Below are 18,281 nucleotides of genomic sequence, written 5' to 3'. Positions count from 1 at the left end.
GGCTGGCTGGCGGTTGTGAGCCCAGTGCCCCCCATGGCCCAGAGCGCCGTGAGGATGAGGCCGGTGCCTGTTAGCCGGGGTTCCTCTATAGCTCGGGGCGCTGAAGGGACGGGTTCTCACCCCGGGGCTCATCTATCCCTGCCCTGCAAGCGGAGATCCCACCTGTGGAGTCGTCTCCATCCTTGGGGTCTTCTCCCCTTCCCGGGGCTCTGCTGTGGGCCCCGCCAGCCTCTCCTCAGCAAGAGCATCAGTCCCGCTGGCGCACCTACCTGCCGTGGCTCTACAAGCAGCGCCGGCCCCTGATTCTCACCTGCAGGTCGAAGCTCCCTGCCAGCTGCTGCTTCTCCTTCTCCTCCTCTTCCAGCTGCTGCCTCAGGCCTGTGATCTCCTCCAGCAGCTTGTTCCTCTCCCCCTGCAGGGCACTGATGGATTCCACCAGCCGGTGCACGCCCACGGGGGAGACAGGCGGACATGGGTACAGGGGGCAAGTGGAGGGCAGCTTCATACCTGGGGAGGAGGGGCCATAGGCAGTCACTCCTAGGACATCCATGTGGGCACAGAACTGCTGCAGGGGCAGGTGGGCCGTCTGGGGAAGGGACGAGGGGGATGGGGAGATGCAGCCCACCATAGAAACAGCCTGGAGACAGAATCACCCTCCCTCAGTGAGGGGCAGGTGGGTAAGTGCTCAGAGGGGGAGAATAGATGTGGGGGGACGTTGTACAGATATTTTGGATGGGCGGGTAGATGGATGAGTGTATTGCATGGATGGATGGTGGATGAATGAGTGGGTGCATTGCATGGACGAATGGACGATGGGCGGATGGATGAGTTTGTTTGGTGGATGGATGGATGGGGTGTTGGATGGACAGGTGGATGTGAGGGTTGCATGGATGAACAAGTGTGTTGGATGGATGCTTGGTTGTGTTGGATGGGCAGATGGATGAGTGCATTGGATGGATAGGCGGTTGTGTCGGATGGTTGGGCAGATGGATGGCTGTGTTGGATGGTTGCGCAGATGGATGGGTGGATGAGTGTGTTGGATGGATGGGCAGATGGATGTGTGTTGGATGGATGGATGTGTTGGGTGAATGGGTGGATGGCTGTGTTGGATGGATGGTTGGGCAGATGGATGAGCGTGTTGGGTGGATGGATGGATGAGTGTGTTGGATAGGTGGTTGGTTGTGTTGGATGGTTGGGCAAATGGATGAGTGTGTTGGATAGCTGGTTGGTTGTGTTGGATGTTTGGGCAGATGGATGAGTGAGTTGGATAGATGGATGGACGGACGAGTGTGTTGGATGGATGGATGGTTGGTTGTGTTAGATGGTTGGGCAGATGGATGAGTGTGTTGGATAGATGGTTGGTTGTGTTGGATGTTTGGGCAGATGGATGAGTGAGTTGGATAGATGGATGGACGGACGAGTGTGTTGGATGGATGGATGGTTGGTTGTGTTGGATGTTTGGGCAGATGGATGAGTGAGTTGGATAGATGGTTGGTTGTGTTGGATGTTTGGGCAGATGGATGAGTGAGTTGGATAGATGGATGGACGGATGAGTGTGTTGGATGGATGGATGGTTGGTTGTGTTAGATGGTTGGGCAGATGGATGAGTGTGTTGGATAGATGGTTGGTTGTGTTGGATGTTTGGGCAGATGGATGAGTGAGTTGGATAGATGGATGGACGGATGAGTGTGTTGGATGGATGGATGGTTGGTTGTGTTAGATGGTTGGGCAGATGGATGAGTGTGTTGGATAGATGGTTGGTTGTGTTGGATGTTTGGGCAGATGGATGAGTGAGTTGGATAGATGGATGGATGGATGAGTGTGTTGGATGGATGGATGGTTGGTTGTGTTAGATGGTTGGGCAGATGGATGAGCGTGTTGGACGGATAGTTGGTTGTGTTGGATGGTTGGGCAGATGGATGAGTGAGTTGGATAGATGGATGGATGGATGAGTGTGTTGGATGGATGGATGGTTGGTTGTGTTAGATGGTTGGGCAGATGGATGAGCGTGTTGGACGGATAGTTGGTTGTGTTGGATGTTTGGGCAGATGGATGAGTGAGTTGGATAGATGGATGGATGGATGAGTGTGTTGGATGGATGGATGGTTGGTTGTGTTAGATGGTTGGGCAGATGGATGAGTGTGTTGGATAGATGGTTGGTTGTGTTGGATGTTTGGGCAGATGGATGAGTGAGTTGGATAGATGGATGGACGGATGAGTGTGTTGGATGGATGGATGGTTGGTTGTGTTAGATGGTTGGGCAGATGGATGAGCATGTTGGACGGATAGTTGGTTGTGTTGGATGGTTGGGCAGATAGATGAATGTGGTGGATGGATGTGTTGGATGGTGTAGTAGGAAGAGAGCCTGAGACATAAGCCCTTGTATCAGAGGCCTGGTATGAGGCAGGACCTGCTCACACAATCTGGCAAGAACAGGGTTAATATTGCAGAAATACACATTCCTAAGAAGTGCTAGGCACAGAGTGCTCACACAAACACATCCCGATATCAAGTGGCACTACAACATCCCGATATCAAGGATGGTACAAAAACATCCCCCAAGGAGAACAGGAACACACTGACCCCTCCTAAAAGATAAGGTCAGGATGACAGTACGTAATAGACAACAAAGAGTCCTGTGGCACCTTATAGACTAACAGATGTATTGGAGCATGAGCTTTCGTGGGTGAATACCCACTTCATCAGATGCATGTAATGGAAATTTCCAGAGGCAGGTATAAACATGCAGGCAAGAATCAGTCTAGAGATAACGAGGTTAGTTCAGTCAGGGAGGATGAGGCCCTCTTCTAGCAGTTGTGAACACCAAGGGAGGAGAAACTGCTTTTGTACTATGTAACAGAGATGTTTTGATCGAACCAACATGTACAAGGTGAGGGTGATAATTCACCACGTCAGGGGGCAGTAACTATGTCAGAGGGGAAATAGGGAACTTGTTTGTATCGGTGTATAAAATGGTACCTCAGAGGGAGTATCTTTGTCTGGTCTAGGGAGGAACAGAAAGTCCCACCATTCACTGAGCTGGTCCATTGTTATGGGCATACATGTATTAGTGGTCCAGTAGTCTGTGGGATACTAGTACTGTGCTTGGTCGACAATAAACCTGGCTGGGTGCCTTCATCCCCTAACAGATCTTGTGCTCATTGGGCGGTTCGCTCAAGGTCTGCTCTGCCAGCTGTCTGCACAGGGCTGGGGCGGCACACAGAGGGAACACACACATGCAGCCAAATATCTATCAACATCTAACCACAGATGGAGGAGTGCGTTGGATGGATGGACGGATGAATTCATGCTGTGTTGGATGGATGGATGGAAGGGAGGGTGGATGAGTATTTTGGATGTGTTGAATGGACAGGTGGCTGTATTGGATGGACAGGTGGATGGGCGTGTTGGATGGCTGGGCAGATGGGTGGATGTGTTGGATGGATGGGCGGACATGTGGCTGTGTTGGATGGACAGGTGTATGGGTGTGTTGGATGGCTGGGCAGGTGGCTGTGTTGGATTGACAGGTGGATGGGTGGGTGTGTAGGACAGACAGGAGGATGGATGGATGAGTGGGTGAGTGTGTTGAATGGATGAATGACTGGACGGATGTATTGGATGGGTGGGTGGATGAGTATTTTGGATGGACGGGTGCATGGGTTTGTTGGATGGATGGGTAAATGGATGGGTGGGTGTGTTGGATGGACTGGCAGATGAGTGGCTGTGTTGGATGGACAGGTGGATGGGTGTGTTGGATGGACGGACAGATGAATGGATGGTGTGTTGGTTGGACATGTGGATGTGTGGGCATGTTGGATGGATGAATGGATGGACCAGTGTGTTGGATGGGAAAGTGGATGAGTATTTTGGGTGGATGGATGGAGGGTGTGATGAATGTGTGGGTAGGTGTGTTGCATGGACAGGTGGATGCATGGGTGGATGGGTGGGTGTGTTGGATGGGAGGGTGGATGAGTATTTTGGGTGGAGGGGTGGGTGTGCTGGATGGATGAATGGATGGACAGGTGTGTTGGATGGGAGAGTGGATCGGTATTTTGGGTGGGGAATGGTGTGTTGGATGGCTGGGTGTGTTGGATGTACGGGCAGATGGATGAACGTACAGGCAGACAGGTGGATGTGTTGGATGGATGGGTGGGTGGATGGTGTGTTGGATGAGTGGGTGTGTTGGGTGGATGAGTATTTTGGGTGGATGGACAGGTGTATTGGATGGACGGGTGGATGCGTGACCTGGGGTTCACTGATTCATCAGGTCAATTCAGAAGATGAAGTCTCTTCTCCCTCCAGCAGAGCGTGGTCCCTGCAGATCAGTCTCCATGACTCATTCAGTCCTTGGCCTCTCTCCAGAGGCTGCCAACAAGGGGCCGACTGACCACCACTCATCACCATTTCGTTTGGACGCTGCCCCTTAGCCAAGACCCTCCAGCACACTCGGCCTCCAGCGGCCCCATGGGGCAGCCACAGCTGCCTGACAGATGGCTTTGAGCAGCCACCATCCTAGAGGTGAAGGGCTCCACCCTCCACCCCCCTATTACCAATCCCGCTCCATGCCCAACTGCCAGCCAGGTCCCCTCCCATCACCAGTGCAGCCACCTTCCCGCATCTCCACGGCTGCAGCACGCCCATCACCCTGGTCCTCAGGGACAACCTCAGGAGCTTCTCTACTCTGTTGTCTTCAGAGGGGAGAAATTCACACAAGGCCTAACAAGGCGTAGGCACTATGGGACGAGGTGGGAGGCCAGCCAACGGCGCCCAGGCCTCGGTGGGACCCCAGCTAGTGGCACCCAGACCTCGGCGGAGGCGGGACCCCAGCCAGCGGTGGGAGGTGGGACCCCAGGTAGCGGCACCCAGGCCTCGACGGAGGTGGGACCCCAGCGGCGCCCAGGCCTTGTGAATTTCACCCCCGAAGCCCGGGTTGCTGCTCATGGGCGTTGCGGCGGTCGGGGCGAATGACTCCCCACCGTGCAGCGTCTCCATGACGTTCTGCTGCTCGCAGATGACGCCCTCCAGGCTCTCGATGACGCTCAGCTTGTCCTGCACCTGCTGCCTGTAGGCCCTCCTCAGCGTCCACAGCTGCTTCCGGCGCCGGCTCTCCTCCCGGCGTAGGCGGGACCGGTACTCCCCGGCTTGCTCCTGCAGCCGCTGCATCTGCCCGTAGTGCTCCAGGAAGGAGAGGAGGTGGGACATCACCGAGATGAGAGGGGAGTCGGGGAGCTGGCGTGGGAGCCCGTGGGAGGAGCAGGGGGAGAGGGGGGACGGTTCGGCCCGAGTGAGATGGTGGGATGGGGAGGGAGGGGCGACACAGCAGGTCGCAGGAGCACATGGGATGGCGGGGGGATGAGGGGAGTGGTTCGAAGGAGAAAAGAGAAGACAAAGCAGTTAGCGCAGGCAGAGGATGGGGATGGTTTGCCTAGTGGGCAGGGTGGAGGCCAAGGACTCAGGAGACCTGGGAGACCCTGTCCCTGCTCTGCCACAGACCCTGTGTGACTCTGGAGTGGGTCACTTCATCCACTGCGCCTCGGACCCCCATGCGTGCAGTGGGGCTGGCTCCGAGCGACGCCATCGGCGACGGTGAGGCACTACGCCCAGGGGCCAGAGCAGGTACCCCCGCCCCCAGCAGCCTGTGCAGCCCCTGCGGCTGGCTGGCGCCATCGGCAATCGCACACCAAGAGCAGGGGCCCCGTGCGCTGGCCACGGCACATTTAGTCAGGGAGAAGGGACTCGCCCAAGGTCCCGTGTAGCTGGGGTAGGAAAGGCGGCAGCTCAGACTAGCCACCCGAGTACAGACCCAGGGGGGCCAGGCGGGTTGGCACTCTGGCAGACCCCCGCCGCCCCCGTGCTCCCCCAGCTACACTGCTGTGTTTAGCACCAGCGCGAGCAGAGCTAGCACGTCTGTCCACGCGGGCTGGGAATCGCCTCCCGGTTCAGATCCAGACGTGCGCTAAGTGCTGCCCCAGAGCCTGGGCACAGCTGCACCGGGAACGTCGGGGCAGAGGGGCCCTTAGGGCCCAGTTCATGGCTGCCCTGTGTCTTGTCACTGAGGCCAGCGCTCCCAATGGCAGCATTCTACCCACGCTCTGCCAGGCTGCGCCAAGCCCTTCGGTATCGCCGTGACGGGCGCTATCCAAAACCAGGCAGGTGGACATGGAGCCAGGGATGGGCAGCGCCGACGGATTCCAGAAACCCACACACGCTCCACACCGAGTCCATTGGGCCCCCCTGTGGTCTGAGACGCACGGTGACCAAGGAGACACAGGGCCTGGGTCCCTCCTTCTCTGCTCCAGGCCCCAGCATCGCCCTTCTGGGGAGAGGAGAGAGCTGGGAAAGCTCCCGGGTGGACAGGAGTGCTGGCCAGCAGCGAAGCGAGCAGAGTGGAGGACAGGGACGGGTGAGCCCTGGGAGCTGTCTGGAGGGATGGCTCTGAACATGGCCAGTTCAGATCTGATGCGGTGGGTCCTGGTGTGACCCAAGAATCCCGTCACACCAACTGTCGAGGGGGTCCCAGCAATGCCCCGATGCTGGCTTGTGCGTTCTGGGTCCCCATAGAGCGAAATGTCCACACAGATGCTGAGTAAGGGGCTGTGGATGTCCAATGACAGCGTGCGGGTTTTCTGCCACACAAGGGACCTTTGTTCACCTGGCTCTCGGGCGGGACGTGAGCACCATAAGCTAACACAGCGGCTACCCACGTACATACGAAGCCAATGGGGAGATGTGCAATCAGCGGGGAAGCGGCACACAGGGAAAAAAGGGCCCGGTGCGTTATCCTGCTCGGAGAACAGACACTGAACTCTGGGGACGTGAGCAGAAGGCAGAGACGACGCCCCACATCCTGCACTTAGGAAGGAAGCAGGCTGGGCATTTACGGTCCTGAAAACGGGATCTGAACCCCCCTTGGCTGAGACTCAGCAGAGGAGTTTGGGGGTGAGATACGCTTCGCTGGCCGGCAGCTGAGTGAAGTGCAGCTCCAGAAAGCGTGCTATGGTTTTGTTTTACAGGTAACCTTTCGTTTCTCTTATTCTCCCTCGCCATCGCTTGGTTCTTTGGCAATGATTTCACTATAAAGATCCCTCAGTGCTGGGATATCACACAAAGAGCGGATCCTGACTCTCACAAACAGGTGTACATGCTGGTCCCTGGGGGACAGCAGGCCTGGTACTTGTGGGAGTGTCCCGTGGAGACTGGGCTGGGCCCGACAGGGGCTCGGGGACTGGGTGCACCTCCTGTTAACCTGCAAGGCAAGGTAAGGGCTGGCACAGCCTTGAGGAGAGGGTGGGGTCAGGGAGTGGACACCCAGCTAAGCACAAGCAAGACTCCCCCAACACAAGAGACCAAGGCGCCTCCCAGCTCTGGGCACCCCGAGGCCCATCACACCTGGCCACGGCTGTTTGTGTTTCATGCTCTTCATTGCCATGGCGACAGGAAGGCAGCGGGTCTGATGGGGAACGCGCCTAGATTTACCTTCCCACCAGAGGCCTCTGTGTCCGCTGGGCAGAGCTTCCCCTCGGCAGCTTCCCGCTTGAGGGACAGGAATTCAGTGAGCGGGGTGGTGGCATCCTCCAGAAACCCGCTGTCAGGGCCAGCCTCCTCCTCCTCCTCCGTGCCACTGCCTCGGTCACTCTCGGAGCTGCCTGCAAAGGCAGGGAACAGCGCTGGGGTGGGGGGAACAGCGCCGGGGCACCCCTTGGCTCCCCCACTGTCGAGATAGCTGTGCCCCAGCCCAGTGGCACCCCCTCCCCAGTGTGAGATGCATCACCCCCAACACCCTGAACCCCTTCCGGACACGGGGGGCAGGGGGGACCTGTCCCAGCTCACCAGCCCGGCATGCACCGATCTACAGCCAGCACCCTCCCCCTGCTGCTGGGCCACGTGCAAACCGGACCAGCCGCTTGGCATGGGGAGGGGAGAGGAGGCTACGCACTGTCCAGCTCCGGCAGCTCCGGCCACAGCTCCTCACACAGCCTGCGCCGCCTGGGCGGCTCCACGGAGAAGGCATCCGGGCCCTGGAGAGCAGGAGGGGAAGGAAACGTCTGTCAGCAACAGAAGCCAGGCCACAGATGGGTCCTCAGAGCCCCTGACCAACCCCTCCCCCACGGAGGGGTCCTCAGAGCCCCCCTGACCAACCCAGCCCCCCCCCCCCCGAGGGGTCCTCAGAGCCCCCCGACTAAATGGGTCCTCAGAGCTCTCCCCGTCACCATGGACGACACCTCAGAGTCCCTCCAACTCTTCCCTCCTCCACAGATGGTGATTCAGAGCCCCCCGGAGCAACCCCTCGCCACGGATCGTGTCTCAGAGCCCCTGACCTACCCTCCCCTCTGCCACAGATGGCACATCAGTGCCCCCCCAGACGCCCCTCTCCACCACAAATGGCCTCACAGAAGTCCCCATGGCACCACCCCTTCATGAACAACACCACAGAGCTCCCCACCCCCCGAACACTCCCCACCATGGCTGCCCCCCCCCGAACCCTTCTGGGCACAGACAGCCTCCCCCATGCCACCCCCACCACTGTGCCCTACAGATCCTCCCAAGAAACCCCCCGCCACAGACAGACCCATAGAGCCCCCTCAAGCACTCCCCCACCACAGACAGCCTCCCCACACACCCCTGGCTACAGATAGCCCCATAGAGCCCCTTCCTGGCCACCGAGAGCCCCACAGAACCCCCTCAAGTACCCTCGCCAGACGGCCCCACAGAACCCCTCAAGTACCCCCCGCCAGACGGCCCCACAGAACCCCTCAAGTACCCCCCTGCCACAGACAGCCTCACAGAACCCCCTCAAGTACTCCCCGCCAGACAGCCCCACAGAACCCCCTCAAGTACCCCCGCCAGACGGCCCCACAGAACCCCCTCAAGTACCCCTCTGCCACAGACAGCCTCACAATTCCCCTCAAGTACTCCCTCCCCCCACCCCGCTCCCCACAAGCCCGGGACAGAGCTGACCCTGCTGAGTGCAACTGATGCCCCGAGCCGGATCCATCTCCGTGCCAAAGCTGTCTAGACACCGGGAACGCTCCCGGATTGCTCCCTTAAGCACCCCGTGCCCAGGGCCCTGACTACACCCCAAGACCCGACCCTCTCCTACGAGGCCTGGCTGGGGGCACCAATGGGGCTAGGGAACAGCAAGGTGCTGAGCTAGCATGATGGGAACCCTCCTAATGGGGAAGAGCCGGCCCTTCCCGGGTGCTGCCCCCGCTAACGTACCCCACGGACGAGGGCGCACACCCGTTCCCCGTCGGTGCCCGGTGCACAGAGGACGAGCAGCAACTGCCCAATACATGTGGGTCTGGGGGGCCGGCAACGGGGCAGAGCTCAGCAAGGCCAGGGCACCTGATGGTGTTGCCTGTCCTCACACCGGGCAGCTGGCACCCCCTGCTGGAGGAGTCGGCATTGCACCCAGCACCGGCTGGGGTGGGAGGTGCTGCCGTCTGGGTATTGCTCTCTGGGGGTGCTGGGAGAGCTGGGTGCCTGAGCGGGTCAGGGGCTGCACACCGCACACAGGGCAGCACAGAGCCTGTGTTACACTGCGGGGCTGGGGGATGCTTTGATTTAGACACAGAGACTAACCCTGGACCCTGAGCACAACTGCCCACACCTCCTGCCTCTCACCCCCCCGACCAGCCCGCACGTGAGGCCTCGTGCATCCCCCTTCCCTCCACACCCCCTGCGTGTGTTTGGCCCCCGGGGGGGGAGGCAGACACTGATCTCCATCCCCCGCCCCGTCCAAGCTGTCAGACGAGAGCCCTGCCCATCCTAAACCCAACACAGCAGCACCAGTGCCAGGGAACTGCCTGCCTCTGTGCCCCCCACCAGGGAGACAGACCCACAGCGCAGCAAGTCAAAGCCTGAGCCAGGCCTCCCTGGACAATCGATACAGCCCGGCTGGAAACAGCGCCAGCTCCCTGCTAACAAGCGGAGCCGAGCGGGGAAACGGGAGAGCGCCAGAGCCAAGATGCCAAGGGGCGGAAATGGGGCAGGCTCTCAGCACCGCCCCATGGATCCAATCAGCCCTCTGGCAGGGGAGATCACGCGGCCTTGAGGGGTCAGGCCCCCATGCTGCCGGGCCCCTTTGGAGAGAACCGACCCCCCAGCTGCCAAAGTGCCAACGGAGCCAGCCTGGGCACACCTGGCGCGCACATCCCGCCCCAGCAGAGGGGCCCAGCCTGGGAACGGCGCACGAAGCTCTCTGCCAGGGGAGCACGAGGCTCGGCCAATGCTCCTGGCCCTGGAGACGTGTCTGGCAAGGCCCAGCGGGGCTGGGCGCCGACCCGCGGCTGTGGCTGAGGAGGGATCAGAGATTGGAACAATCGACGTCTATTCAAATCACAGACAACAGCCCTGCTCCCAGCCGCCCCCAGTACGGAGCAGGGGCCCAGGGCAAAGCGGGCAGGGAAAGCCGGGGCCCTGCACCCTGCTGACAGGCGGAGGGAGACCCAGACCCAGACCCCCTCATGCCCCGGGTGCCCCCCCAACTAACTGCCATGCTGGGCAGGGGTCAGGAGGGCGAATCGCTCCAGTAGGTACCAACGGAGACGCCTGCACCCAAACACGCCTCACCCCCCCTCTGTGCGTTCAGGACCCATGCGGTTCCCCTGTGCAGGGGGCAGCTGGGGGAGGGTGCACGGAGGGGGGAACCCACTGCAGCACAGTGGGGGAAAGGGGCCAGCAAATCCATAACTATCCTGATCCATCAGTAACCTTTTGCGGGTGTGTAGCATCCAGGGGCAGTACTGCCACCCAGAGAGCTGGGGAGAGGACCCGGACCCAGCCCTACTGGCCCCCCAATACTCCCATCATGCACCCCATGTGCTCAGACTGTGCACCAGGAGCAGGACTGGGCCCCAGGGGAGGTAGCAGAAGCTGTGGGGAGGGAAGTGCCCCATGGGTTCCAGCAGGGCTGCCCCCCTTCCCCTGGGGGATGGATCCCTCCCCTCAGGGCCTGGCACCTGTGAGCCAGCATGAGCCGCCATCTACACATCTGCTGGGATGGCTGAGCCGGGCACAGGGATGCCACGCCCCGTGGGGGTGAGCTCGGGCGCTGGGAGTCAGGGTAGTGGCAGCATGGGGCACCCCAGCGAGGGGAGGGGTGAACGAACCTCAATCTGCTGTCCTCTGCGCTGAGTCCGCCTGGGACCAGGAGGCTCCTTCCCCTCCCCTCAGTGCAGACAGACCGACCCCTTCAACCCCGGCGCCTGTTCCGAGCGGGCCCTAGCAGCCGGGGGCCCCGCCCCTGAAGCCACACCCTCCCCCGCCCCTACTCGCGGCCCTCGCACCGCCAGTCCCTCCCGCCTCCTTTCCCTGGTGCTGTCGTAACACGCTAGTGAAGCAGGGGTCACGTCTCTAGGGGCTGGTCCTCAGAGAGGATAAGAGCCTACTGCTGCTGTTGGCTGACGGAGGGATTCCTTTAGCTCAAGTGATAGGGACCTACGCTCTGGTGCTGAATCCACAGCGAAGGACGTCACCGAACCGGATCCCGAACAGGGACCCGAACACCTGCACTGCCATCCCTTGCCACGCTCCAGGCACAGCCAGTTCGGGGATTAGCCTGTGCGTTACCAGCCAACACTCAATAACAAGCCTGGGCTAAAACAGGGGCAGGGTTAGCGTTGGCATAGGGATTCCACCTGGCGCCAGCATGGGACGTGGGAAATCCAGGCCCGTCCATCAGCCAGGGGACTGCCTCAGCACCGGCATCTCCAGCCGCCGCCGAGGGCTGCGGTGGATTCTCCATCCCTGGACATTTTTAAATCAAGCCTCCGAACAGGAGTTAACGCAGGGCACTCCTAGGGCCCAGACGATAGATACAGAGATCTCACAACGATCCATCCGGGCCCCGGACTCTCCGAATCGATGGAAATCGCTAATGGCCCAGGAGTGAAAACACCTGAGTCCTGCAGTGGCCTTGGAAGAGATGTCAACGGGACAGAGGACATTTGGGGCAGGGCACCTGTCCCCCACGTGCCCCCGAGAGCTCTCACCCCACCACGCTGGGTGCAGGATCCTAGAGATGTCACACGGGCCTTGCCTGTCAGCCTGGACAAGGATAAAGTCAACAGGCCAAGTGCACAGCTGGGTCAGCAGGTTCAATTCCCCCTCCAGCAGGGCTGAGCTGCCCCCGTGCCCTCCCCCTCGACCCCTGGCTCTCCACCTCCCCACTGCCAATGTCAGCCACTTCACTGGTACTGCCAAGTGCCCCGGCTGCTGGCCGAGTTAATCTCCAGAACCAAGCTGTGCCCGGGGCTGCTCTGCCGGCACCGATGGGATTTGGACCATGGGTCCCCTCTGGGCCGTTGCCCATTTTTGGCTCTGGGACTCCTGCCGCCTTCTTTTCCAGGGGAAGAATCTCTTGCTACCTCCAAGAGCTTGAGCCAGGGGACAGAGATGGCAAACTGAGCAGCACTTCGCCCAAACTCAGGATACAGGGAGCCGGGGACTGTCCGTGAGATGGAAATACAGCAGTTACAACTGATCCGAGAGCCACTTTTCCCACACGCGTCATTAACCTGTGGAACTCACTGCTACCAGACATTATTGAGCTTAGCAGGATTCAAAACAGGGCCAGACCCTTCTAAGGATCATTACCCCAGCCATGGTTACCCATTGCAAAGGCTATAATCTCTCCTGGTCCGGGGCATCAGCAGCCCCTAACTGAATGATGGAGGGTTAGGAAGAGACCCCCCCCCCGGACAGGTTACTCCATAATCATCCAGTACCAGGTGCCTTGCGCCTTCCTCTGGAACGGCTGGGGCTGGTCCCTGTCACCGACAGGAGAGACTGAGACGATCCCTGGCCTGTTCAACCTGCCCATTCCTATGTCCCGAGTGCTGACCCAGACAGACCGGAGGGGCCACTAACCCCATTGAGAAAACAGTCACAGCTCTACAGCAAGGCATGGCGAGTGGGAGGGGAGGGGCGTGCCTGGAGCCCCACCTAGCCTGAGAGCAGGGGCTGCCCAGCTGGGGAGGGGCAGGTGGACTCACTCAGTCAGCTGGCTCCTTAGTGCACCAGGAGGAGGAGAGGACCTAGGGTGTGGGCTGAGCAGTCAGGAGTGGGGAGCCGACCCGCACGGGGAGAAGGACTGAGCTGCTCTTTACGTTCTCCTCGGGACCCCAGGACCAGGGACTCACCATGCACTTTGCTATGAGCTGGTTGGGAAAGGCGCCTGCTGCCAGGGAGACAGAGCGGGTGCACGGTTACCATGGCAACACGTGCCTTTGAAATTCCACCATGGAATGATGGAGACAGATCGACTGTTACTTCAGGTTCCCGTCACTGCAAACGATCTCTGGGTACCCCCCACCCGCGTGCCAGGAATAATGGGGATCCATCCGGTCAGGGGTAGACGCCCCCAAGTCTGCATGGCTAGGACTGGGGTACCCTCCCTCCACCCCTTCCCATGCCGGCAGTCCCCTGGGCTGGATCCAGCAGCACCAAAACTGACCTGGTTTCCCCCAATCTGAAGAGCTCCCTTCCCCTGGCCCGCCAGGCAGACACAACAGCCGCAGCCCATTTGCATCTCCGCAGCCAGACGGGCTTTCCTCTCTGCATCCCCACGAGAGAAGCAACCGTGGCTGGGGGTGAACCGGCTCCCTGTTGCGGCTACCCAGGCACGCAGCGGCTCGGGAGCCAGGCTGCCAGGGACCACGCCAAGGGGACAGGGGGCAGAGATCCGGGGCAGGCAGTGCGAAGGGCCGTGGGGCTGGGAGTGGAGAGGGAACGACTGACTATCTGGCCCAGGACAGAGCGGTCCCACTCGGGCAGGGGACAGGGTCAGTAACAAAGTGAACAGTGCAAGGGGAGCGGAACAGCCCATCCTGGCGGGGCAGGTGGCAGCTTCCCAGCCCTGCCCCGGCCTCCACCACGGCCTGGCACCTGGGGAGTCTGCTCAGAAGACGCCCAAGACTAGCCTGGCTGGGGGGACAGGGACTGCAAACCTTAGGGGGGCGGGGAGCCAAGGGCTGGGGTAGAAGGGGGCTGCGTGTTAGGATTGAGGGACATTGGCAGAGTTGGGGGGAGCCCAGGGCTGGGGTAGCAGGGGGCTGCGGGTCAGGATTGAGGGGCACTGGCAGAGTTGGGGGGAGCCCAGGGCTGGGGTAGCAGGGGGCTGTGGGTTAGGATTGAGGGGCTAGGGGGACAGCAGGGACCACCGGGACCAGGGCTGGGGAAAGCCAGGAACCCCAGCTCAGGTATGTGCAGAGCACCCGGTTACAGTGAACAGCTGTCAGGGGCAGGTGCTGCTGGGGGCATGCAGAGCAGCTGGGTGCTGAGTCGGGGGGGTGCAGAGGGCACGGGGGAGGGGAGTACTGGGGCACAGCGGGGGGGGTCCTGGGGGCAGAGTCGGGGGGCACAGAGGGCACGGGGGAGGGGGGTGCTGGGGGCAGAGTCGGGGGGCGCAGGGGGCACGGGGGAGGGGGTGGGAATAACTCCACCCTTTGCCCTCCCCAGAGTTGGCATCGGCAGCTTCCCCCCGTGTCCCGCACCCCGGGGCCAGGCTCTGCTAACGGGGTCCCCGTGGCCCCGTCTCACCGCTTGATCCGATCCAGAGACGGGCCGGGGCCGGGGCTAATCCCAGCGGGGGCGGCTCAGGATCGTCTGGGGGACGTGACCTTGCCCGAGGGGTGCCGGGGTCTCCCCCGAGCTCCTACCTGCGGCGGGGGGAGCGGCCGCGGGCCGCGGCGCAGCAGCGCGTACACGATGTAGACCAGCAGCGAGTAAAAGGCGAACATGGGGGCGCGGGGGGGGCTCCGGGGCGCCCTGCCCAGCCCAGCCCGGGGATCCCCACGCCCGCTCCGCACGCCCGGCAGCTGCAGCGCCCGCCCCGGCCGAGCCAGCCGCAGCGCCTCGGAGCATGCCCAGTGCCCCCGCCCGCCCCTGCGCTGCGGCACCGGCGGGGCCCGGGAGGAGCCGCCCACGGGCCGCCAGACACGGCCGCCCCCGCAGCCTCACCGTGCCCTGGGCATGGGAGAGACACGGGCACCCCTCCCACCTCCTGGTACCCTGGGCATGGGAGAGACACGGGCACCCCTCCCACCTCCTGGTACCCTGGGCATGGGAGAGACACGGGCACCCCTCCCACCTCCTGGTGCCCTGGGCATGGGAGAGACATGGGCACCCCTCCCACCTCCTGGTGCCCTGGGCATGAGAGAGACATGGGCACCCCTCCCACCTCCTGGTGCCCTGGGCATGGGCAAGAGACGGGCACCCCCTGCAGCCTCACCGTACCCTAGGCATGGGAGAGACACGAGCACCCCCTGCAGCTCCCCTCGCCCTGGCCATGGGGGAGACATGGGCACCCCTCCCAACTCCTGGTGCCCATCACTTAACTCACAATGGACCATGGGCATGGGCAAGAAACGGGCACCCCCTGCAGCCTCACCATGCCCTGGGCATGGGAGAGACATGGGCACCCCTCCCACCTCCTGGTGCCCTGGGCATGGGCAAGAAACGGGCACCCCCTGCAGCCTCACTGTGCCCTGGGCATGGGAGAGACATGGGCACCCCTCCCACCTCCTGATGCCCTGGGCATGGGCAAGCGACGGGCACCCCCTGCAGCCTCACCGTGCCCTAGGCATGGGAGAGACACGAGCACCCCCTGCAGCTCCCCTCGCCCTGGCCATGGGAGAGACACAGGCACTCCTCCCACCTCCTGGTGCCCTGGGCATGGGAGAGACATGGGCACCCCTCCCACCTCCTGGTACCCTGGGCATGAGAGAGACATGGGCACCCCTCCCACCTCCTGGTGCCCTGGGCATGGGCAAGAGACGGGCACCCTCTGCAGCCTCACCGTGCCCTGGGCATGGGAGAGACATGGGCACCCCTCCCACCTCCTGGTGCCCTGGGCATGGGCAAGAGACGGGCACCCCCTGCAGCCTCACCGTGCCCTGGGCATGGGGGAGACACGGGCACCCCTCCCACCTCCTGGTGCCCTGGGCACATGGGAGACCCAGCAGCCCCTGCAGCTCCCTTGGCACGGGCAAGACATGGGCACCCCTGCAACTCCCCTCGTCCTGGGCACTGGTGAAACACGGGCAGCCCCTGCCCCCTCTTGTGCCCTGGGCAGTGTGGATCTGCAAGACACAGGGGCCCTGCAGCCTCCTCGGGCCCTGCTGGTAGTGACAGAAACCTCGTGGAGTCCCAGGCCCCAGGCTGCCATGGTGAGTGTAGGGCCTGACCCGGGGGGCGTGAGCTGCTGGCCATGGGGAGGGCCCATTTCTCTGCTCCCCAGCCCTAGGGAGCTTGCGCCACAGCAGGGAGTGAGTGCAGGTGCATTGGTCCGAGACACGCAGCACAGGGGCTGGGGCAGGAGCAGGAGGGTTTGCTATAGAGCACCAAACCCACAGAATCAGAGCCGGCTCCAGACACCAGCTTGCCAAGCAGGTGCTTGGGGCGGCCACTCCGGAGAGGGGCGGCACGTCCAGCCATTCGGCGACAATTCGGCGGACAGTCCCTCACTCCCGCTCAGAGCGAAAGACCTCCCGCCGAGTTGCCGCCGCAGATCGCGATCGCGGCTTTTTTTTTTTTTTTTTTTTGCGCCGCTTGGAGCGGCAAAAACCCTGGAGCCGGCCCTTCATGGAATAACTCCCCGCCCAGTACCCTGAAAGCTTCCCCTGCTCAAAGAGCACAGCCCTGAACACACCAGCTGGCCCCGGGGCCTTGTTACACCCCCTGTGACGACACAGAGGATTCCTAGATCCTGAACGGCCCGGCTTGCCCGTACGCCGCAGGCCAGAGACTCCTGTCTGAACTAGAGCAGAGCTCTTGGCAAACCCGCCAGCAACCAAGAATCCGCCGCCACCCTTGGGAAGTTGTTCCCATGGTGCATTACCCTCCCTGTGCAAAACGTACGTCTCATTTCCAGTGCGAATTCTCTAGCTTCAACGGCCAACCATTGGCGAGGGTTAGACCTTCCTCTGCTGGACTGATCAGCACTCTATCAAATACTTGGTTCTGTGACCCGAGAACCCCTTTGTGCCAGCTGGCATAGGGCACAGGGGTTGTAGGGGCACAGGGATCCCTTGGGGCTGGGCTCGGTAGTTCATCAACAGGGGTCGTGTAAGGTGGGATGTTATCTGATTAAAATATGACCATATAGATCCTTGTGCGACCACGGTTATATAATTGCAACAAATCTTGTACAAAGTATGGTAGGTGGGGTGTCTATGGAAAGGTTATGATTTGCTGAATATGGCTGTGCTATTTGTATTCCTGTATCATTTTTGTATCTGAAGTTATGAATATTAACTATGTACCTGTATTTCAAATGTTTGCTCCTGTGGTAACACCCACAAGGTATTTAGCCTGTACATCTTGAAGGGACTATGCAAGTTAAATGGCCCATCACTTAACTCACAATGGACCATGGGAGACGCCCATCCACACCTGATGGACTTTCATGTGAATGTTCTAACTAGAGTATGGGTGACGGCCTCTACTGTGACTGAGCCAAGCAGGCGTGGACACGTGACTTGCCCATATGACTCCAAACACCATCTTGTTACCTGTAATTTTCTACAAACTAGAACAATGCGTTTCCTTCACTTGGCAGAAGCTATAAAAGGCCCTGGAAACATTCTCCATTTTGCCTCTTTCCTGCTCAAACCTTCCGATTCTGAATTTATACTAATGGGAGCATCCTAACCAAGGGACTGAGGACCTTCCAATGATTTGGAAGCAACCAGAGATTTAACAAGCCAGCAGTTTATGCCATCACTGCTACAAGCCTGATCCAAGAACTTTGTATTTATTGTATGTATTTGATTCTTTTAACCAATTTTAACTCTCATCTTTCTTTCTTTTTATAAATAAACCTTATGTTCTTATGTTCTTTAGATATTAGATACTAAAGGATTGGCAGCAGCGTGATTATTGGGTAAGATCTGAGTTACATATTGACCTGGGTGTGTGGCTGTTACTTTAGGATCAGAAGAACCCTTTGGTTGACGAAATTGGTTTTAAAGAACCACTCATCATTAAGTCTAGTGTCTAGGTGTTGAATTCAGGACCGGAATACTTAAGGAGGCTGCATTTCTGACGTCTTGTTCGCCAGTGTGGTGAGACAGAAGTTTACTTTTGTTGCTGGTTTGGTATATCTCATGGAAGAATAACCACCAGATTTGGGGTGAATCTGCCCTTTATCCCAGCAGCTTGTCTTAAATTTGGTAGTCTCAGTTGTGACCCACTGAGACATGGTGACATAAGGTCTCTGCTGAAAGCCTGCATCACACCGAGCAGCAGTATCATCGTGCAGCGTATGTACAGAAACTATG

At 60.1% G+C, this 18,281-nt stretch overlaps 1 protein-coding gene across 3 annotated transcripts in view; it reads right to left on the bottom strand.

The window, feature by feature from the left end:
• Positions 1–14,824, bottom strand: part of KIFC2 (kinesin family member C2) — a 29,721-nt gene extending 14,897 nt beyond the window's left edge. The window contains exons 1-5 of one of the 3 annotated variants that reach the window (XM_054020280.1): positions 14,661–14,824; positions 7,937–8,018; positions 7,477–7,646; positions 4,977–5,229; positions 311–507 (exon numbers count right to left, since the gene is read on the bottom strand). In XM_054020280.1, the coding sequence (XP_053876255.1) occupies positions 311–507; positions 4,977–5,229; positions 7,477–7,646; positions 7,937–8,018; positions 14,661–14,741 (783 nt within the window). In that variant the 5' untranslated portion in view covers positions 14,742–14,824. The other 2 variants (XM_054020282.1, XM_054020281.1) reach the window with 2 other exon arrangements.
• Between the last annotated feature and the right edge of the window lie 3,457 nt (positions 14,825–18,281).

The sequence above is a fragment of the Malaclemys terrapin genome, chromosome 2, assembly GCF_027887155.1.
Source record: "Malaclemys terrapin pileata isolate rMalTer1 chromosome 2, rMalTer1.hap1, whole genome shotgun sequence".
NCBI lineage: Eukaryota > Metazoa > Chordata > Testudines > Emydidae > Malaclemys > Malaclemys terrapin.
This window is presented reverse-complemented; position numbering and strand designations above follow the sequence as displayed.